The 21,645-nt window shown below is 60.9% G+C and overlaps 1 protein-coding gene across 1 annotated transcript in view; it reads right to left on the bottom strand.

Annotated features, from left to right (window-relative positions):
* The window catches only part of Megf6 (multiple EGF like domains 6), a 73,428-nt gene that overhangs the window by 32,225 nt on the left and 19,558 nt on the right, over window positions 1-21,645 (bottom strand). The window contains exon 5 of the mRNA XM_090334035.1: window positions 8,702-8,824. Within this exon, the coding sequence (XP_090190161.1) occupies window positions 8,702-8,824 (123 nt within the window). The remainder of the gene's footprint in view (window positions 1-8,701; window positions 8,825-21,645) is intronic.

The raw sequence follows: 21,645 nt of genomic DNA, 5'->3' as shown, positions 1-21,645 counted from the left end.
AGCTAAGCACCAGGAGTGACCTGTCTCCGGGACCTACCTAGGGCCAGCTAAAGGCTGACTGCTGACCGCTGTCCTGGGGGAGGGGCGTGAAGGGAGAAATGCCACCCACAGCCATTCCAGGAAGCTCTCCCTTCGTCCCCAGAGCAGCAACAAGGGGACACAGCAACCAAGTCTCGAAAGCACACGGTACTCCCCCCAAAATGGAAGCTGTCCCTCGTCCTAAGACTCTTGGAGAGCAGTGGGCAGAGGCCACATGACAGGGACCACTTTGGTTACAGATGCCAGGAACATGGACCCATGCTGCTGCCTGGGCCACCAGACCACCCGTAGAAGAGTGGTCACACAGCTGCATGGCCTGTCCAGCACCTGGCACTGGACAAGACCCAACAGGCATCGCTGTCCCCACCAGTGCCACCAAGGCTGTCCATTGTCCCCACTGAGGCCACCAAGGCCACCCAGGCCCATGGCTGTGGCTATGGATGCTGTTGGGGAAATGACTTCCCGATGTAGCTGGGCGTCTCTGCCAGCGGGAATGTCTCTGTCAGCAGAAGAGGTTGTCCCCCACCCCAGCCTGGCCTCCCTCTCCAAATGGGCAGCCACTGGACCATCTCAGGACCAGGGCTGGCACAAAGGCTCAGTGCCACCAGCAGACATCACCACTCCCCCCTTGGAGCTAGACTGGCCCCTGAGGAGACCCTGTCTCAGGGCTGTGGAGCAGAACTGTCTTTTCCTGGGGCCAGTGGGAGCTAAGAGACTGGGAAAAGGCCCAGCCTGTTCTGCAGGCTTGTCCCTCAGGTCCCGCTCAAACATCTCCAGGCATCCTTCTCTGAAGCCCTACCCACAGCTGAGCACTGACGCATGGGCTGTGAGTCTTCACAGGGCCAGCAGTGCCCGGGCGGCCTGGGCTGAGCACACAGCAGCCCTGGGCATGAGTCACTACAGAGAGGCACAAGAGGCCTGGGGCAGTAGGTCTGCCTCACACCTCGGGGCTAAGGCTTGGTGGGGAGCCAGCTGGAGGACCCATGAGGTCAAGACACCAGGTTCCCTGTCCACTCCACCCACTAGCCTGCCTGTCAGTGCTCCCACAGGGCCAGGCCCTGCCTGGAACCTCTCATGTGCCATCTGAGGAGAGGGAAGTCCACATGAGATGGAGGGGTGGGGGTAATGAGAAAGACCAAGAACCCTAAGACCCTAAAGTGCCCCTGTTGGAGGTGGGGGGGCATGGCTCAACAGGGTGCCCCAGGCAGGCTGGGAAGGAAGAATGACTCCCAAATGTGTGTGTAGACCTGCTGTGCTGGGCCAGGCTGGGCATACTTCTAGGGCAGTGTGGGGACCATGAGCAATATTAAACAAAGTTGAGCTTGGCTGGGCGCCTGTGGTCCATGCCTACCAGCTTAGCTACTCAGGAAGCTGAGATCTGACAGTTCAAAGCCAACCCAGGCAGGAAAGTCCATGAGAGTCTCAGCTCCATATAACCAGCAAAAGTGGAGAAGTGGGCCAGGTGCTCGTGGCTCACACCTGCAATCCCAGCTCTTCAGGAGACTGAGGCCTGAGGATCATGGAAGCCAGCCCCAGCAGCAAAGTCCATGAGATCGCTATCTTCACTTAACCTCCAGAAAACTGGGAGTGGAGCCGTGGCTCTACCCATGAGAAGAAAAGCTCAGGGACAGCACCCAAGCCCTGAGTTCAAGCCTTAAGACCAATTTAAAAAAAAAAAAAGAAAATCCAAGCAAGACTGTAAGGTTCTGAGTTCAAGTCCCCTTTCTGGCACCAAAAGATCAAGTTGGGGGTGCAGTGACAGGCAAAGGCACACCACCTCAGCACGTGGGCATGGGTAGGTGAGGGCTGGCGGGGTTGGGCTGGAGGCAGAAACACAGTGCCGGGCCGAAGGATGGAGCTGCCAGCATGCTCTGCCAGGGCCCCCGGCTGCAGGTGGAGGGGCCCGGAACACACTGGAACCTGCCTGAAGAAGAGGCCCCAAGGCCCCTATGCCAAAAAGGGCCCCTGGCTACCCCTCACCAGGAACCTGCCTGGCTTTTCTGACCCTGGGCCTCCAGAGCAGAACCTGAGTTTGCCGAGTGAACACAGTCCGCTCCCTTCCACCCCATCTCCGCTGAGTTGCAGCCTGATGTTTATTCCAGGAGGGGAGGGCCAGCCCCCGCCTAGCCTCACAGTGCCTGGGGCCTGGCTGAGACCCCTAGACCTGCTCTCTGTTGGCTCCTGGTAAACCCACTACCATCTCTGCTGGTCACCCAAGCCGAGGAAGGAAAAGGAAAACCAGGGCTGTCCCCACTGGTCCAGCTGCCATTCCAGCTCAGCCGCTCCTGGCAGGAGCTGGTAGAAGCAAGGGAGCCCCCTCCCCTCACAGCCGCAGCCCCTAGAGAACCTGGGCAGACCAGCTCTGGCCCACAGCCTCCTCCGGAAACCAGGCGGCTGGGGTCACTGAACCCCAGTGTGGCAGCTGGGCTGTCCAAGGAGGCGGCCCCGTGGGCTAATCCAGGAACCACACAGGGGCCTCAGAACACATGAGCACTATGTGTGCATGCCACCAGCCTGTCTGGGTCTTGCTGTTTCCCTCCCCTGTGGTGGTGGTGCTGGCACCAATGGGAAACCCCCTCCTCAAGGAGGCCTGCCACCCCCTGGGGACAGCAGAGCTGCTGAGCACAAGCCAGGCCCGGCTGCCCAGGTCTCACCACACACGCCCGGAGGACGGGCTTGGCAGTGGCCAGGTGACTTCCTGGGGGAGCCGCCTTTGGAGATGGCATCTTCAGGGCCAGGAAGAGACAGGCTTGTGGAGGGCTGGGCAGGGGCAGGTTGCTGGGAAGGGGGGGAGGGGCCCCACCGTTCACTCATATCTCTACCATTTCCCTCTCCCTGCTAGACGCCAGGGGCCAAGAACAACAGCCAGCTCTCGACGGCCCACAGTCCAGTCAGAGCTGCTGGGCTTCCAAAGGAAAGCTTCCCGTGGTGGAGGTGCCAGCGGGGGAGGGGGCACCCCACCCATCACCCGGGCCCACACCCTGCCCTCAAGCCTTCCTTGCTGAATGAGGTTCAGGTCCCGCCTTGTTTCCTGTCACACCTTTTCACCTGCCACCCCCTCACCCCTCCTCCAGACTGCCGAGCCTTGTCTGCCCAGAAGTGGGTGCCATTCGGATGCCCAGCAGGGTCCAGAGGGTGACAGGGTAAGAGAACCAGGAACGTGGGCCGGGGACCGCTTCCCCCATGCTTTGGGAAGAGGCCGTGCACAGCAGGGAAGACAATCCATGGGCGGAGAGCAGCAAGTACAGCCATCATCTCTAGGCCGCAGAGGCCCAGAGAGGAGGCACGCGCTGCTGGGGGAGCCAGCGAGGAGGCCAAAGCTGGGACAGAGGACAGGCTGGACGAGCAGAAATACATGGGGATGGAGAACAGAAACAGGAGAAAGAGTGGAGGGGAGACACAGGCCAGAGGGGCAAGGCTGAGTACAGGCCTCCCTGTTCTCTCTTCCCTGCCTGCCTGCCTGCCTGCCTGCCCTCCCTGCCCTGCCCAACCCGGGAACTGGCTGTGAGGAACAGACCCTGCACCTTGGCCCTGCTCTGTCAGCTCCATTCCAGGAGATGCAGAGGTTCACGTGTTGGTCCAGACACACGTGCTGGACTGATGGACTGTCTTGAGGCATCCTGGGGGCTCCCAGGCATTCAGCCACTGCCTCCCCCCACATCACCTCATCTTCTTAGGAGCTTTGGGCCACCCAGAGACCCAGATCAGCCAAGGTCTGGGGAAGGCAGGGGAACTGAGTGTCGAGCTGCCCTCTCTCCTGTCCAGAAGGAACCATGCCAGCCACAGAAACATTCAGAGCCAGAAAAATACCTTTCCTGTACCACTCACTGGTCATTTACCCAGTTCCAGGGCTTGTTCTCCCTGGGCTGCTGGCCCAGCAAGGCCAGGGTGAGCTGTGGTTCACTATACAAGCGTCTACTCTCCCTGCCCCCTGCATTCCCGAGACTAAGATCCATGGCCCCCTCTATCTGTGGGGGCAGGCAGGCCCTCCAGGCCTGTCTCGGGGTCACTTCCAGGCCTTCTGAGCTTCAGGAAGTTTTTTTCTGGCTGAAGTACCAACACAGGTCCTTCTGCCACCGGGAGATTCCCAACTGCCTGCCGCCTGTCCTGGGGGTCCTCCAGGACATTCTCCATGTCCTTGCTTGTGGGGGGACAGGGCAGGCCGATGGGGGAGGCCTCTGTCCTGTCACGGGCTGGCTCTGACTGCTGGCCTGGAAGGCTGTTAGTCTCTTGTTTTGGCCTCAAGCATGGCTGCACCTGCCAGAATTTGCTCACTAGAGGGGAGCGCGTGAGCCAACACTGGGAAGCGAGAGATTTCAACTCTCAGCACCTCTGACAGAGCAGGCCGCTGGCCGCAGAGGCCCGGATGGTCACAAGCGTTCGCAGCCAGGTTTCCTTGCCCACATCCGGAGGACACTGGCTCTGGGAGGCCCAGGTTCTAGCACAGGCAGGAATGAGGCAGACACAGTCCCTTAAATCTCACTTACAAGGACACCAGTCAGCCTCCAAAAAGGCCCTGCCTCAGCTTGGCCACACTGGGGATTGGAGCTCTGAGAACTGAGAGGACCCCAACATTCAGAATCATCACAGGCATTTCACTGCTGGCCAGAGGAGGAAGAAAACGAATGAGGGACCGCGAGGAGAGAGGAGGGAGATGTTCTCAGACCGGGTCCAGGCGGGGGGCTGGCGCAAGGTGGGGGGGGGGGGCAGCACAAGCCTCCAGACCGGGCCACGGCTCTGAGCAGCCATCCCCGCGGGCCTCTGCATCCATCCTGCCCCTCTCGGGGCCTCAAGTTCGCTTTCTAATGTGGAGGCTACAGCACCACCCCACGCAGCACCAATCCCGGCACACAGAGATCCAGTCACCCCAGCGCTCTCTGGCCCATGGAGGGCAGCTGCCCAGGAGAGTCAGGAGGCCTCTGGGAGGCTTTCTGGGGAACAAGACAGAAAGCTTCACCAAGGGCCTCCTCGGGTGTAGGAGGACAGCTGCCCCGGCCACCTGGGGGGCCAGGTACCTGCCCCAGGCACCGGGCCAGGGATCTGAATTTGCACCACTCCTCCCTCCCTGTGCAACAGCCCAGCTGGCCCGGGTCAGCCAGCTGTCGGCCAGGCATCTTAACCACGGCTGGAAGCCACTTCCCACGTTCCTCTGCTCCCTGGGGACAGAGAGCAGGACCTGGCAGCTTCCTTGGGCATGAAGGCCAAGAGGATGAGTGTGACAGAGATGGGCCTGGAGCCCACGGTGACAGCTGAGGGCAGCAGAGCAGGGCTCTTGGGACTGGTGGAAGGCTGGTCCCCTGGGATGACAGCACAGGCCTTTCACAGACACTCAGCCCTGCCCTCTCTCCCAGGGAACAGCCACCCCTCCCTCAGAGAAGCCCTGCCCAGCCCCCACTCTGGTCCCCGCCAGCCATCCCCTTTCCCAGGCTCCTTCCTTATCTCCTGCCATAAGCCCGGTCACCTGAGGTAGGAGCAGCCGGACTGTGTCAGGACAGACCCCCACCCCAGGATGGGAAGCCGCGGAGACCCCCTGGGTCCTCACCCTTCTCTCCTGATGGCCTGGCTTCTTCCTCGTGGTCACTCTGACTTCCCAGAATGGGACAGCACAACTGTCCCCAACGAAGCGACACTGCATCTTCCAGACCCAGCTGTCACTTACTTAGTATAAACACTGAATCCATGTATGTGTACACATGTGTGTGCGTGCATGCATGCGTGCGTGTGCATGTGTATGTGTGTATGTGTGTGCGTGTGTGTGTAACACTTGAGGCCATGCAGAGAAATTAACAGCCCTCAGTGATGAGACCCACGGTAGGCTTGCCAGCCTGCACTGCCGTCCCACAACCCAGGGCAGGGGCAGTTTACTGAGGACACTGCCCAGGACAGGCTCCCTGGGTGTCTACATTCCTGATGGGAGAAGGAGCCGTGTAGGTTCAGGCCCACACAAGGGCTTGACCTCAGGGCCTGGGTGCTGGGCCTTAGCTTTTCAGGTGAAGCCTGGCTGGTTCTCTACCCCTTGACCACAGCTACACTTCTGACTTACTGCTGGTTACCTGGAGTTTATGAGTCTCATGGTCTTTCTGCCTGTGCTAGTCTTGAACCTCAACCCTCAGATCACACTGAGTAGCTAGGATTGCAGGCATGAGCCACCAGCGCTCTGGTGTCTTTGAATCTATGTTATAGATGGAAGCGTTTTCACTCAGGGCTGAATCAAGAGACTCTAAATCAAGTGAGAGTAGGGGAAAAAGCAAAGTGAGGGAGGTTTGGAGCCCTGCACAGATGTGCCTGGGGCCCCTCAAGCCTAGAGGAGGTGTTTTGCTCCCCAAAAGCCCCTAGTGAGGGGAAGGCAGAGGAGGGCAATGACCCAGACCAAGGCCTCTGCTGCCTGGACGCAGGAGGCAGCGCCTCTTCCTTCCTCCACCATCTGCCTCTGATGCCAGCCTGGGGGCTGCCACCCGCAGCATTTCTGCCCCCAGGCCTTTCCTATGAACCCTCCAGGATGCCTGGAAAGGCACAAGACATGACGTGTCACATTTTACAGAGGAGGAGACTGGCTGCAGCCATTCACTCAAAGCCACATGGCAAACACACAAGGGAGGTCTAGCCTGGCCCTCCTGACATCCAAGTCTGGTTCCCGAGGGGCCTCTGGAGAGGGGCTTATGTGAGAAGTGGGGTACGGTACCCCAGGGCTTCCTGGTATCCAGAAAGAAGCCCACATTTCTCCCACATGCAAACCTCGAGCACACCTGAGCGGGGCTGGAAGAGCGTGGAGGACAAGTGGGTTCGGCCGCCCAGCGCAGTGGAATGGCCTGGGCTCTGGCTCAGAGACTCTCCCGGAACGTGACACACGCCGGCCTGGGAGCAAGGCCAAGGTACCTCAGGCCAGGCTGGCGTGCCAGCACTGTTTAATAGCACCGATTCATCACGCGGAGCGGCTTCTGGGCTCACCCCACCGTCAACCCAGCGCACATTGCCTTACGTGCAAGCCAGCAAAGCCATCCTTCCCCAGGGACCTGTGCTTGCCTGCGCCGGCCGCCATGCCCCACAAGCAACCACGCTCCACGCACTCACCGGAGCCTTGATCCCGGGGCGGCCGGCTGACAGGGACAGCGCAAACACACAGGCTCCAGGCTCTCGGCAGTGCCCCTGACCCCCTGCCCCGGCTGTGCAAGCTATCCCCAACACACAGAGCTGGGCAGTGGATTTGCAGAGACCAAGGCCAAGACGGGACCAGGAATGGGGAGGGGCTTAGAGGACCTGAGGCTGGTCCCCGGCCCAGGTGCATGGCTCCAAGGCCATCTGGTCCATGCCCCACCACCAGCTACTCCCTCCGGGTGTCTAAGGCCTACCATGCCCATAGGGGCCCCCAGCACAGCAGAGGTCCCAGCCCCCAAGGCCACCCTTGTAGGAATGGGCACCAACACAGGAACACAAGACCCCGGTCCTTGTCCAGAGTCTAGAGCAAAGGTCCCCCTCTATCCCCAACACATGCACCAGGCAGGCTGGGAAGACGGCAGTTTTCTCTGGAGCCCCATTAGCCTGTAGAAGGAAAAGCCCGGGGGGCCTGGAGGACACCCAGGCAAAGACCACTCTCAGCCTCCCCTGGGTGGACTGGGAAGGAAGCACGAACACCATCCCTTCCCTGACCTGTGCCACTCACCGGACCCCTGGGCACCGAACGTCCAGCCAGAGGCTTGGGGCTTCCTTAGACCTGACCGGCACCGGAGGGGCGCTGGCCTCCTGATTGACCGTGGAAATCCACTAGGCCCAGGAGGGTCCACAGCTGGCCACAGTGGCACGGTATGTTGCAGCAACAGGTCTCTCCACCTGGACCCAAGGGTACCATCCCTGCCCACTGGCACCTCCACCTGCACTCTGCCTTTGTCATGTCCTGGCTCAGGCCTCAGGGGTTTCTGTCCCCCAGGGAAGCCCATTCCGCAGAGGTGAAACCAAAGCAAAGACCAAGGTGGAGTTGGGTTGGGGGGCGTCCAGGACCTGAAGGATACTGCTCAGGGAATGCCACCTCCTCTTCTAACTAAGCCAAGAGCCCCGAGTCTCCCCCTTATCTAGTGGGTCCCAGCTCCTAACCCCCGCCCCAGCCTCCTAGGCCACAAGAACATGCCAGAAAGGAGCATACAGAAATCCAAGTTTCCAGACCATCCAACAGGACAGATCCTCTGTTCCTCTGGACGCCTCATCCAGGAGTCCAGCCGCCACCCTCTGGCAGGCAGCTCACAGCTGGAGACACTGCTGAGCTCGGCTAGAGATATTCTAGGCACACAGAGGCTGGTGACAGTCTGAGTGGGAGAGCAGGACAGAGGCCTTGGTTGGCCCAAAGTCCCAGCAGCTGACAGAGGCTGAGCTGCCCGGGCCCAGTCCAGGGGCAGGGGTCAAGACAGCTAGACGAGCAAAGGAGAGAGGAGGGAAGGATGGGGACGCACAGGGTCCCCACACCCCCTGTCTCCTCCCTCATCTGCTCTTGTCTGGCTCTCAGGCATCCTCTGGCTATCTGCCATGTTGGGCAAGCTGGTGAGTGCCTCTAGCCCCAGGCCTCTGAGAGGTAGGACTTGCCCTCTCCGCTAGCTCGGGCCTCCACTGGCTCGGGCCTTCACTGCCCACCTGCACCTGCCTCCTCCCAGGACAAGTACCCAGACAGTCCTACCTTGGCAGGTCTTGCCATCACCCCGGAGCTGGCGGCCGGGTGGACAGCGGCAGTAGAAGCCCCCCACGGTGTTGCAACATGGGCCCTCACAGCCCCCGTTGTCAAAGGCACACTCGTTTACATCTGTGGAGAGAGGAGAGGATAAGCACGGTCCCTCCTGGATACAGGGCACACTGCCAGCAGGACGGCATCTCTCCTGAGCACCCAGAGGCAAGGCCGTCACCAGCACCTGGTGACTGCAAAGGCGGTCTGCCAGCCATGTCTGGGCAGCTCAGCCCCCTTCCCCAGGGTAAGGACGGCCATTCCAGGTGTGTGTCCCCCTTGTCCCCCTGTCCACCGTCCACCACATCACTGGATTGCACAGAGATGTCACACCATCACCCTCACAGCGGCCTGGGACTCAGCGGGGGTTCAGCACCCTCACTCCTTGTTAACTGGTCTGCTGTGTCAGGTGTCACTCACCCAGCCAGTCAGGGGTGGAGCGGGGAGAGCCAGCTGCCCTCAGACACCTCACACCTCTGTAGAACAGTGTAGGGATGATCCTGGGTACAGTGTACCCACTATACCTGCCGAGCTGCCCCACTTGAGGGCCAAGGGGAGCTCTCAACTCTAGGACCACAGGCCACAGCTCTGGCTCTCCCTGGGTAGACAGGGAATGTGAGCCAGCACAGGCTCAGAGCAAGTGAGGGCCCCGACCTGCCACTATCACACATGGCCCAGGCTCTGCCCACCTCCCACTGCTGGGAGGTGAGCCAGGCCCTGCCAGGCCATGCACAGGAAGCCAGCAGTGCCGTGCTGGTCCCCAGGCCTGAGCCAGCCTTCGCTGAAAGCTCTAGTATTTCTCTTCACTAGCTTGGCTAAGAGACTCCAGTGTGGCCACTGTCCCATAAGGAAGGCTAGGGCTGCTTCTAGACGGCTGACCTGCAGCTGGCAGTCCAGCCCCAGGGGTCAGCAGTGGGAATTTTCTGGGAATTCCTGGAGAGTCACACAGGGTAAGACAGAGATCCGCTGACAGGAGGTCAGAGCTGGAGGCCCCTGTCTGCTGGCTGACATGAGACATGTTCACAGCTCCTAGGCCTGTCCTGTCAATCAAGCTACCTTAGGAGAGTGGGTAGTCAGACAGGTGTGCCCAAGACCAAGACATCTTTTGTGGTGACACGGGCGGCCCTGGGCTCCCTGCACCCTGCCCTGCTCACCACATGGGCTCTGGGCCTCCACCAGGACAAGGCCTCGCCTTGGGGGACACCAAGTACGAGAGGCCACTACAGCCCAGAGCTTCAAGGGGTCTGCATGCCCATGCCAAGTGGCTCAGCATGGCAGGGCACGGGGGCTGGGAGGCGGGGTGGAGCCAGGGGATGGGGGCTGTCCCTTGGTATGGACAAGCCCTCATTCCCGGGCCTGGTTCTTGCAGGCTATGTGCTGTCTCCTGCTCCGGGCACCCCAGCCTTGTGACACTGGACTGGAATCTGCAAGTCTCAGAGCTGGGACTACACTTCACCAAGATTGGGGTCCCATGTCTGATCAAGGCCCATGGTCCAGAAAGCCCAACTGCAGCTGTCTAGAGGCTACGGGAAGTCCTCAGTTCACAGTAAGCACTTCTAGGAGAGAAGCCAGCACTGCCCCCCACCCACCCTCCAAGCACCTCCAAAATGCTCTCAGCCTTCAGCCCGGCCCGGGGGAGCAGGGCAGGGCTAACAGACTCCCTCTGGCCAGTCAGGGAGGTGTCTGGCTGTCTGGTCAGAGGGGCCTTGGGGCGAGGTGGTCAGCAAGGGACACAACACTGCACTTCAGGCTCGGGCATCTGATGGGCGGGGGCCCAACTGCCTGTTTAAAGTGCCCCTCACACCCTTGAGATCCATCCTGGCCTCCACACGGGGCACGGCCTGCTCCTGGCCTGGGCCCATCCAGAGCAGGACCCGCAGAGGACAGGGTTCTGTCTTCTGGGCCTCCTGTTACACCTTCAAGTGGAGCCCTAGCCAATTCCTAGAAGCCAGCGGTTTTGAAGGAGGGTGTCTCACGCATGCACACACGTTCGCCTGGTGACAAGAACAGAAGCTACCGACTCCTCCAAACCCCATCCACGGGGCACAGGAAACAGGAGTGTGAGCAGGTCTGCCTAGAAACTGCCCATCCAGCCCCGGGCGGCCATCGTCCTGGATGCAGAGCCTGTGGAGGGGGGATCACTGTGCCAAGACAACCTGAGGAAGACAAATGGTTTCCAGTCCCATCGCTCACTCTCCTGAGGGGCCTTACTTCCTCTCTACAAACACTTTACAGCTGTTGGGGAAGAGAAAAGACAAGCCGCGCCGCCCTCCCCTCTTTGCGTTTAAAGCCTGCCTTGTCCCAGTCCCTGGGTGACACACGGCCTCCCATCATCCCTTGGCTCACCCGGTGCTGGGTTGACAGTGAAGGCAGCTGGCTTCTCTCCTAGAAGTGGGGCCAGGGAGACAGCACATAGCCTGCAGGAACCAGGCCCAGGAATGAGGGCCTGTCCATACCGAGGGACAGCCCCCTGTCCCCTGGGGGCTCCAGCCCCACCCTCTGGTGTGCTGTTGGCATGAAGGGAGCAGAGGGGGCAGAGACAGAGGGTGGTGGAGGGTGTGGACGCCACCAGGCAGGGCTGAGAACGCTCCAGGATGTGAGGGACGTCGTGCTCTCACCGCGGACAGTGAGCATTGCACAACTTACACAAAAGCAGACAGCGGTGGAGAATGAGAGGGTGGTGCATGGCTCCCCCAGCCAAGCTCTGCCCCCACCGGCCCATCCATCAACAAAAGATGCCCCAGGCGGGTGTCTCCACGGAGCTCACACACCAGCCACCAGGCATGAAAAGTGGCCAGGACGTGAGGGTCCAGCCAGGCTGGCCTGGGCAGTACTCATGAGCCTCGGAGCCCTAGAGCCCCAGGTGTGAGTCAGTGGGACAGAGCACTCCCCAGGGATCCAGCCAGAGAGAAAGCACACACAGGCAGGGCAGCTCCATCCAGCAGTGCCAGCCTGCTGGCATTCCCGTCCCAGGCCCACCAGATCCAGGCCCCTTTACATGGACATTTACACGAGGCTCCTGAAATCCATGCAGGTGGCAGAGCAGGTTCCAAGAAACACAGAGCCAGGGGAAATCTGTCGGCCAACGCTGCCCAGACCCCGGCCACAGGCTTTGTGGGCATCATTAATCACGTGGGCTGAAGCTGTGGTAAGGACGGGACCCCAAGAGGACTGTGGGGGCTCCACCAGGAGGAGGAGCGGGCCCAGAGCCCCACATCTGCGCCTGCTCACATTCCTCAGGAACAGAGTGGCCTCTCTGAGGGTCGTCTGGATGGACCTTCCCCACACCGAGGCTGTCCAGCCCCACAGGACCTGCAGCAGAGGCAGCACAGCCTGCCCAGGCCAGAAGGCCTGGTCCCACTTCTGGTGAACCTGTGCCCACGGGGCGGGGGGAAGCCTCCAGACACACCATCCTCCTGGGCTCCAGAGACAACTAAGTGGTCCACACTGGGGGGTGGGGTGGGGGGAGGAGAAGAGAAGTGGCCAGAAACTGGAGGGCTGTAGGTCCCTAGCAGGACAGCCGGCTCCGGGGAGAAGACTTGCCACAGCCACTGCCACGGGTCTTATGCCATGGGAGACCCACCTGCCATGGGCTCTGCTGCCCTCACCCACACCATGCAAGAGGAGGGGCCAGGAGAGCCCAGGGCTGGCTGCAACCTCCCGAGCAGATGTCACTCCAGAGTGGACATCACCCCATAGTGACCACAGCACCCCTGAGTGAACATCACCATATCGTGGTCACTGCATCCCCTGAGCAGATGTCTCAGTCAGTGGACAGAGAAGAGGCCCAAGTCCACACCACCACACTTCAGGCTCTACCTGAGAGCCAGTGCCCCGAACCCCCTTGCAAGGCCTGTCTTGGCCACCCTTACACAGATCCAGAAGCCATTAAGTGAACAGGACCTCAGGGACAGCACACAGCTCCCTCCAAAGCTCCCCTCGCCTGACCACAGGGGCCCAGTCACCTGCCTGGTGGTCACTGCCCCGTAGTGACAGCGGGCCTTCCTTGCCTGACCTTGGCTCCCATCCCAGCACGTAAGAGGTGACTTGGAGACCCAGAGCCACCCAGCATCCCCAGGGTACTGGGCCTCTGCCTGGGAGCCTTCAGGGAGAGGGAGAATGAAGAAAGGGACGCTCCACACCCTGCCCTGAGCTGCCTGAGGGGAGGCTTCATCCTGCACCATAGCCACAGGGCCCTCAGCCCACGGTCTGTGGGACCTTCCCCAGGCCTGCCCACCAGAGCTCTCAGGAGCCAGGATTTATGGGCCTGGCCTGACTGGGCCAAGAACACCCCCCCCACATGCCTCTCCCCTCCCTGCCCCCTGCTTTCTTACAGCCAGGTGTCACCTGGACAGCCAGGGCTGCTCCCTAAATCTCAGACAGAGGGCTAGTGAAAACCAGCTGGACCAGAATCAGATACCTAGGGCTGCAGAGAGCCAAGGAGAGGAGCTCAAGGGATGGGAGCTTCCCAGACAGCCCTGAGCTGGGGGCGAGGGCCGCCGAGGGCCTCCTCTAAGAGGGTGGGCAGTTCCTAACCTGTGGTGCCCAGCTGCGGGAAAGGCAGTGCCCAAGAGCTCCCCTGGGAGAAGGCTCCCATGTGGCTGAGTACGTGGTGGCAAGGGGGGCCCCTTCCTCCTCCTCCCCCTTCTCCTCCTCCTCCCCCTCCTCCTTCTCCTCCTCCTCCTCCCCCTCCTCCTTCTCCTCCACTCCCTCCTACCTCCCCAGGAATGTTCCTCCACAGGAATGCTCTGCCTTAGAGCCCAGATGGGCCCCCCCTTCCCCGAGGGGCTACAGGACAATTGGGGTTCCTTGTGCGAGCTTGCTCTGCAGGGCCGGCATGCCTGCTCAGCACCCTGGGCAGGATGGGCCCAGGGCCCCCGGCAGGCAGGTGAGGCAGACACTGCTGCTTCCTCTTCCTGGGCGCCCTACCAAATTCTGAGGCAGGCCTGGCTTCCTAGGGTCAGGCACGGATAGTAGGGGTTCTGAGCCAGCCTCGGGAACACAGAAGTGGTTGCAGATCTGGGCTGGGCTCCTCGCAGGCAGCCAGTGCCAAGGTGGGGTGGACCTCGGAGGTAGCCAGTGGGGAAGGTAGAGCAGGGAAGGCTTCCTTTTGGTGAGGACCAAAAGGAGAGGCAGGGACCCAGCTCGGGCCAGGTAGAAGGGGATCTGGGAGCCTGCAGAGCTGTAAGCTTGTCTGGTGCCTTTGCCCAGACCTCAAAGCAGCGAATTCACAGGGAGTCAGGTTCCCCACACACACCTCTCCCCAATTCAAGATCTGAGGCTGACCATCTGAAGCCAGCCCAGGAGGTGGAGGTATGGATTAAGTGGTACAGCTCCAGCCTTCAGTGAAAATACTGAGAGTAAAGCCCTGAATCCAAGTCCTAGACCCAGCACACATGGGCGCATGCATGTGCACACACACATATACACACACACACACACACACACACACACACACACACAGCTGGCACCTAGGCCCTGAGGTGCTGTCCACCCCACAGGGCCCCTTTCCAGCACCCAGATCCTCTAGGAAAGGGCTGGGTCCCTGCAGGGCTCAGTGGAACCTGTCTAGGACACCTGCCTGGGCTCGTAGAAGGAGCTCTTCTTGGGGTCCGGGCCAACACTGGGCTTCATGGCTTCCAGGAAAATGTCTGCCAGGTGAGATGAGGACCAGAGCCAAAGGCACAGCCCGCCTAGACAAACACACAGCCGCCAGGGAGGATCCAGGCAGCTCCTGTCTAGATCCGTCGGAGCACAAACTGCCCAGAGCAAACTCAGTTTGTAAAATCCCTCTATGGTCAGGGGAAGGGCCCAGGCAACACAAAACCCAGGGCCCACGCGCCCCGTGCACCTCACATGGCTGCTGTGTCAGCGCTCAGGCCACCCTCCCCAGGGCTGACAGGTCCCAGCACCCTCGGGCCAGCTGGCACAGGGTATGGACCAGTGGAGCCCCTCCCCAAGGCCACTGACAGGAGAGGGCGGCTAGAGGCTGGGCTCAGTCTGTCACAGAGCCTCAGGAGCTGGGCATGGGGACAAGAACAAGTCCCCACTTCACTTTCTCAGCCCCAGAGGTTCTCTCTGGCTCAGGAAGGATCAAGCTGACCACCGGTCATGAAGCATCCACAGTCTTGGCCCAAGAGATGACCCTCGGCTCTCTGGGGGGCAGAAAAACCAACATGGTGGCTGGCACCTCAGAACTGTCCACTGGATGGAACTCAGTGCTGTCACTCCATAATCTGAGCATGCAGGGACGGGAGAAAATTCCTGCAAAGTCAAGCTGCCTCCCCCTCCAGACGGCGCTACCCCTGTCTGCTGCTGCTGCAGCAGCTGGAGGCCCCACAGGGGCAGCACTGAAACGCTGAAACTGCCTGAAGGCCAAGCGAGGAACACCAGAGACTCAGACAAGGAGCCCTGACCCTGCGGCCCCCCGGCCAGCCTTAGGAAAGGAGGGGATGGAGCTACCAGCATGCAGATGCTCCAATGGTTCCTCTTTCTTGTTCTGTGGTTTAGTGTCTAGTTAATGCTGCAGGGGTGGGGGCAGAAGAGGAGGGCTGACGGAGCCAGTGCATGGGAGACAAAAAGGAGGTAAGGAAGCAGACTCCCCCTGGCCTTGCACAAGCCCACAAGGAATCATCCAGTTGGTGGCAGTTTATTAGGGTAGCATAAGAAAAGCTGGAGTCGCTTGGTGTGCAGTACCTTGAGAAAGGAGAAACAAACAAGCACGCCCTGCTCTTCTTAGCTCCCCCCCAGCTCCAAGGCCGCAGGAGGGCACAGTGCCCAGCAGAGACAGCCTGTAGAGCCCTCTGTCCCCAAGAAAGTCACTGTCCAAACAAGCCTGGCTTCAGCCAGGTACTCACCTTGCTGGGTGGTTATCTCTCCCCAAGAGCTCAGAAGACCTGCCAGTCTAAAGCAGCAGAACCTCAGCACAGACTAGAGCTTGACCCGGGGTGGGGGGGTAGAGGGGGAGGGATCACCCTCACCCCCATAGACGCACTTCAGAGCGCCAACCAGATGCCCAGCTGAGCTACGGCAGTGCGGGAGTGAGCATCCGGGGAGCACAGAAGGTCAAATCAGGAAGGCTTCCTGGGAGAAGTGGCCCCCCAGGGGTCAGGACAGAAGCTGCCCCTGTACTAGGGGCATAACAGCCGGACCTCAACCATGCTAGCTTCCTTGTCTAAACGTGCCACACACATGCTTGGAAGCTCCTAGCGCCCACACCCACTGTCTACGTTTACCAGGCCTGGCACTTTGCTCAAGAGCTGAGGCACTGTTGAAGATATATGGGATTCGGCAGGTCCAGTGCACGCTGAGGCGCTCTAGGCCTCCTCCCCAGGCCTGGGCAGGCCGTCCCTCCCAGCACCCAGGAAGTCGCTAGGCAGCTCCTCCGCTCCTTACGAGGTGCGGCTCCTCCTGTGCCAGGCCAGCACTTGGTCCAGTGGCTGAAGATGGGAGGAGTCCTGCAGATCTGGGGAGTGCAGTGTGCAGGGCAGGTGGGCAGCAGACCTGTGCCCAACCTAAGCCCAGGGCCCCCCAGGGACCCGAGTCCATGACAAAGCCACCCCCTGGGGGCTCTCTAGCTGAAGGAATAATAGGCCTCATAGCAGGGTGCACTCAGAGGCCACATGTGGACAAAGCTGGGACCTCACCACGTCGTCCGCTCACACCCACTACACAGGCAGCACACAGCCACTCATACAACAGGAGGGAGAGGCAGAATTGGGGTGTGTGTGAGTCTTGAACTCAGGGCTTCTCACTCTTCCTAAGCTTTTACTCATGGCTAGCGCTCTAGCCACAGCTCCAGCCTCAGCTTTCTTGGTGGTCAGCTGGGGTTAAGAGTCTCGTGGACTTTCCTGCCGGGGCGGGCTTCAAATCGTGATTCTCACAGCTCAGCCTCCTGAGCAGCAGTGGAGTGAGCCACAAGCATCTCAGAGACGTGGATTCAGGAGTGGGTGTAGCCCCTGGCTACAAGATGGGGTTCAGGCCTTAAGCCAAGCTTCGGGGATAGGGAGGGGCTGAACCAGGACTCCGGCTGTGGGGGGGGGTGAGGCCCACGATGCTGGGGTTCAACCACCACAGACAGCCGTCTAAGTGGGTACCACGGCGACCTGTGGAAAACGGGGGGGGGGGCTCCTGAACAGACACAGAGGCTGCGAGCGTCAGATGGTCTGTGAGGACTTGGAGCCCACGGGCAGCACCGGAGGCCTGTCCCCTCCTGCCACCAACCCACACGCCAATACCGGTCACCAAGTGTCATCATCACGGAATCACCAAACTCTGATGACAGGAAGTGATAGCAGCCTCCCAGAGACAAGAGGCCAGCTTTGATGGCCAGGGCTGCGCCTGGACTCAAGCCAGGAGAAAGTCCGCTACTGCCCCACCTGCCAGGGCCACACCAGGGCCCAGCCCTTCCCCGCAGCCTCAGAAACACCCCACGAGCCATGCTCCTCGGCCTGCTCAGAGCACTGCTGGGTTCAGAATGCAGAGACTCACCAACCTCCCAAAATGTGGAAATGGGCTGTGTGTGTGTTTCCATTTGTTTCCCAGAAAACAAGACAAGATGTGGAGGCACAGAGGGAGCCAAGAACATTCCTTAGCTCCCCAAATGTCCAGGTCTTCAAGCCTCATCCCAGCTCAGGCCCTGGGACCTTTCTGCTCTCTGGCACAGTAGTCAGGTTGCAGTGGGAAACCAGCACCAAGCAAGAGCTGAAGGGACGGGTGTGAGTCCGCCCCCCACCCCCTTCCCCTCTCCCCGCATCCCTACCCCTCTCCTCCCTGTTTCTACCTCCCTCTGTCTCTCTGCCAAGGGCACTGATTTCTGAGCCCACAGGAGTGCTCATAGGCCTGGAGGGTCCTAGCACAGGTGTCCGCCCTGCAGACTTGATGGTAGGATGTGACACACTCTCTTTTGTCTCTCTCTGTTTCTGGGCCGAGATCCAGAAGCACCAGGGGTATTTGGCACGTCCCCACTGCTCACCCTGCAGATTCCTGCCAGGAATGGGGCCTCACCGGAAGCCCCCTGGGAGTGAGCCCTGCGCCAGGCTTGGCCCACAGACAATTCACGTTGCAATCAAGGCCTACGTGTGTTGGAGCCTCTGGGCTCCAAGCACTCAGCCAAAGAGCTGAGGAGCCAGAGGCCAAGGGGAGTCAGAAGGTGTAGGCAGGAGGCTATGCAGCTGTCTCCACTCGAGGCGCTCTCAGGAGAGCCTGTCCCTGTCTTCCCCAGCCCAACCCGGGCCCTCCGGATGGGCAGGGGTCCCTCACATCTGTACAGGTAGCCTGTCCAGTCTGGCTCCCCTGGCCGTTCTGGTCCAGAAGAACGGGCCATGACCTGCCCACCCCCCAGTTAGTAGAGGTCAACATTTAGAGGTCTCAATTCCCACCCAAGTGCCCCAGGTGGTCCCTCAGGGGGCTGACCTTGAACGCCTGAATGAAAGAGGCCGGGTGGGGGGAGGGGCGTCAGTGAGTCTGCTTTATTCTGCAGAGAGGAATGCTGGGACTGGACAGGGCAGCTGGGCCCCCAGGCCTCAGTGCTGTCTACATATGAACAAAAGCTTATAGCTCTGTGCTGGGTGTGTGAGCCTGTGCCCTGAAGGCCCCTCCCTGCCACAGCCCCCAGCCTGCTCCTGCCTCCTCCTCTGGGGAAAGCCGGACGCCCCTCCTGCCCTCAGGCCAGGACTGGGTCTCACTGGGCACCTGCCCACTCTGCCCTACCCATGGCTGGGGCTCCATTCACCTCTCTGTCCCAGCTACCACAGCTCCAGAACTAGCCACTGGTCTCCCTGGACAGCTGCATGGACTCCTGTCCACACCACTGACACTCCTTGGCCTCTGGATCTCTTGACCCCCAACCCAAAGTTCCCAGTGATCCAGGACCACCCACCCCCGGCTGGGCCACCAGACTGGAAAGCAGTGCTCCCCCCATGCTGGCCACCCTCTCCAGCCATGTTCCTCTGGACTGATCCAAATCTACCCTACGTCACCTCAGCCCCAGCCCCGGGCATCTTCTCCCATTCTGGTTTACCTGCTGCCAGCAGCCACAGCCGATCTCCCCAGAGGATGGGGCCTGTGCCGATGTGCACAGCCAGTCCCTGGCACATAGTGGGGCCACCGTGGGTAGATGGATGCACACACGCACACATCTATGCAGGCATCCTGTCCTTGAGCTACTTGTGCATCAGACCAGCAGAGATGGCGTCAGGAGAGTGACATTCAGGAGCAGAGCCCGGCGGGGAGCAGACCTTCAACCCACTCTGTTCAGGAAGTTTATCATGCAATTGAGTTGATCATCTGATAAAATGCCAGACGGCCGTGGGCCTGCAGTGGCCTTTTGTTACCACCAGGGGGTGCCAGTGCCTCACCCTACTTCAGACGCCAGATCTGTGAGCCCCTGGACCTGCCCTGTCTTGAGCCTGGTTTGGGGGTTCCCCTCCAAAGTTCTGCTGCTCAGGGAAGGTCTGGAGTAGGAGGGGAGGACAGCAGACAAGAAGTCAGCTTCCTGCTGGTACGCCCCTGCCTCCTCCTGCCTCTCCTCCGGGCACACTCTGCTGTCACTCAAACAGGACCTCTAGACACAGCAGCCACCCTGATGTCCAAGTGGACGAATCTATACACTGGAGCCCTAGTCCCCACAGAAGGCAGAAGGGCTGACAGTGGCTGGGCCATCTCACAGAACACTGGCTCAACCAGGCCCTCTTAGCTGGCCAGTGACCATTCCTCCTGGAACGCCAGACCAGAAAGACCTGTCTGCCCCAGGTGCCCCTCCCAACCACTGCCAGGGTGCCTAGGGAAGCAGCCAGGACCTAGGACGTGGGATCCCTCCTGGCCTGTGAGAAGCCAGCATCTACAGGACATGTCCGAGCCTCGGCGGAAAGGAGACTGCGGTGATCTTCAGTTTGCTGCCCAACCTCACTCTTGTGTTTCCCCCAGCAGATTATCTCACTGCCAGCCCTTTGGATATGAGTTGGTGGTGGACAAATACAGAGCACGGGCAGTGTCAGACCTTCCAAGAGGGGGCAGGACGGGGACCAGGAGCCCGTCGGTGCCTGGACAGGGGCAGCAGCACGCTCTTACCCAGAACTGCACTCCACATCCCAGACGGCTCCCACCGTGGGTCTCAGCACAAAGGCCCCCTATGTCCCAGAACCTTCTAAATGACCCAGGCCTGAGTGGCCACAGGCCTGGCCAGGTTCCCTTGCCCCAGGGCTCAAGGGCCTGGCACATTTGATTCCTAAGGTAGGCAGAGCCTCCTCCAGTCGGGATGTCTGCGTCCACAGAGAGAACAAGGCTGTGCCAGGGCAAGCGGCACACTGGGTCACACCCTCTTCTAGTCTGACCTCAGTCCACAAAGCGAACCCAGCATGGTGGGAGGAGGCTGGCTGGGACTCCAGCCTCCGTCCTGAGGCCTCTGCCATGGAGTCAGCCGCTGGAGGACCACATGGATGAGGGCTCAGAGGGTCTTGGGCCCTGCTCTTCTCTCTCCCGTTAGAGCAGCTACAGGCCCCAGGATTGCGATAGGAGTAGGAGACAGTCCACACCTCAGCCGCCGCCGCCGCCCCCTCCCTGTTATCGCTGCCTGGGCTCCAGGCGGTGCCATGCAGGCCCAGTGCAGGGGGGCGCAGAGGGCAGGCCCCGCTCTGGAATGCTGGGATCCAGACGGACAGGGCGTGTGGGGTGCACAAGCCCACGTGCCAGGAATCCTGGAGAGGCGCGGTCGGCAGATCGCCTGCCATTGGCCTCTCCGTGCGGCAACAGCTCAGAGACGCCATCATGCAGAGGTAGAAGGGACACAAGGCCAACCCCACTGCTGCTGCAGCCAGGGCTGGGACTGAGAGTGGCTCATAGGCCACTCTGAAAATCCCAGCCGTTTTTGGTTGTTGTTAGAACAGTCAGCGTTCACACAGCATCAACAACAGTCCTTGCAGGGCAGCCCTGGACCCACAGAGCACTGGGTCCTCTCCTGCCTCTGTGCTGTGGGTCAGGGCCTCAGAGCCAAGGGGCCACTACTCCCATAACCCTGACCAGATGCCCAAATGCCAAGGCCCTGGGGCACCCCCCAGCAGCTCCTCAGCCTCTCCTGACAGAGGGTTTCCCCACATAGACCCACCACACGGGGACCTGAACGCTGAGGCCAACTCCTGAACCCTCAACACCTTCCAGAGCAAGGCACAGGGGAGAGCAGCCCGCGTGGAGGACATCTCAGGTAGTGCCTGGCTGCCACCCTCCACACCGCCTTCCCCGATCCACTTGGCCCCGACTCTCCTCTGCACAGAACAGAAAGCGCTCAGCCCTGGGCCTGGCGGGGGGAGCTATTAAATGGGCACCACAGCTTCTTGGCAGGTGGGCAGAGACTAGGCTTCTGTTGCCAAGGGTGTTCCAGAGGCCTGCGTGCAGCTCCTCATCCCCCCCCAACCAGGGAGCTCCTGGAGCCTGCGCAGTGAACATCAGGGGCCACCCACATGTCCCCCCCACCGTCCAGGCCCCCCGCCTCCAGCCCTGCTCTGGGGACCAAACACCAGACATCACAGACCCCCAGCAAGCCAGGCCCTGCCTGAGGCTCCGGTCCGCAGAGGGACGGGCCAGCACCCATCCACACTGAGGTCAGCCCGCCTCAGGACAGCCCTGTGGTCCACAGCTTCTGGACGGCCCCGGGGCCTCTGGGTGGAGTGCTGAGGGGAAGGGCAGAGGAGGGCAGAGGAGGACACAGGGCCTTCTCAGCGGCCAGCTTAGGACCACTGTCTAGACAGACCAGCCAGAGGAACAGGGTGGTGCAGGGGCCCCCCGCCCCGAGCAGCCTCCTGCGGCTCTGAACGCAGAGTGGCTACTCGGGGTCCTGGAGCGACGTGGAGGGCAGACCTCAGACTACAGATGCCAGACCCCAACACCCAGATCACGGGTACCCCACC

This window comes from Megascapheus bottae, chromosome 6 (genome assembly GCF_031878675.1).
Source record: "Megascapheus bottae isolate mThoBot1 chromosome 6, mThoBot2.hap1, whole genome shotgun sequence".
Taxonomy (NCBI): Eukaryota; Metazoa; Chordata; class Mammalia; order Rodentia; family Geomyidae; genus Megascapheus; species Megascapheus bottae.
This window is presented reverse-complemented; position numbering and strand designations above follow the sequence as displayed.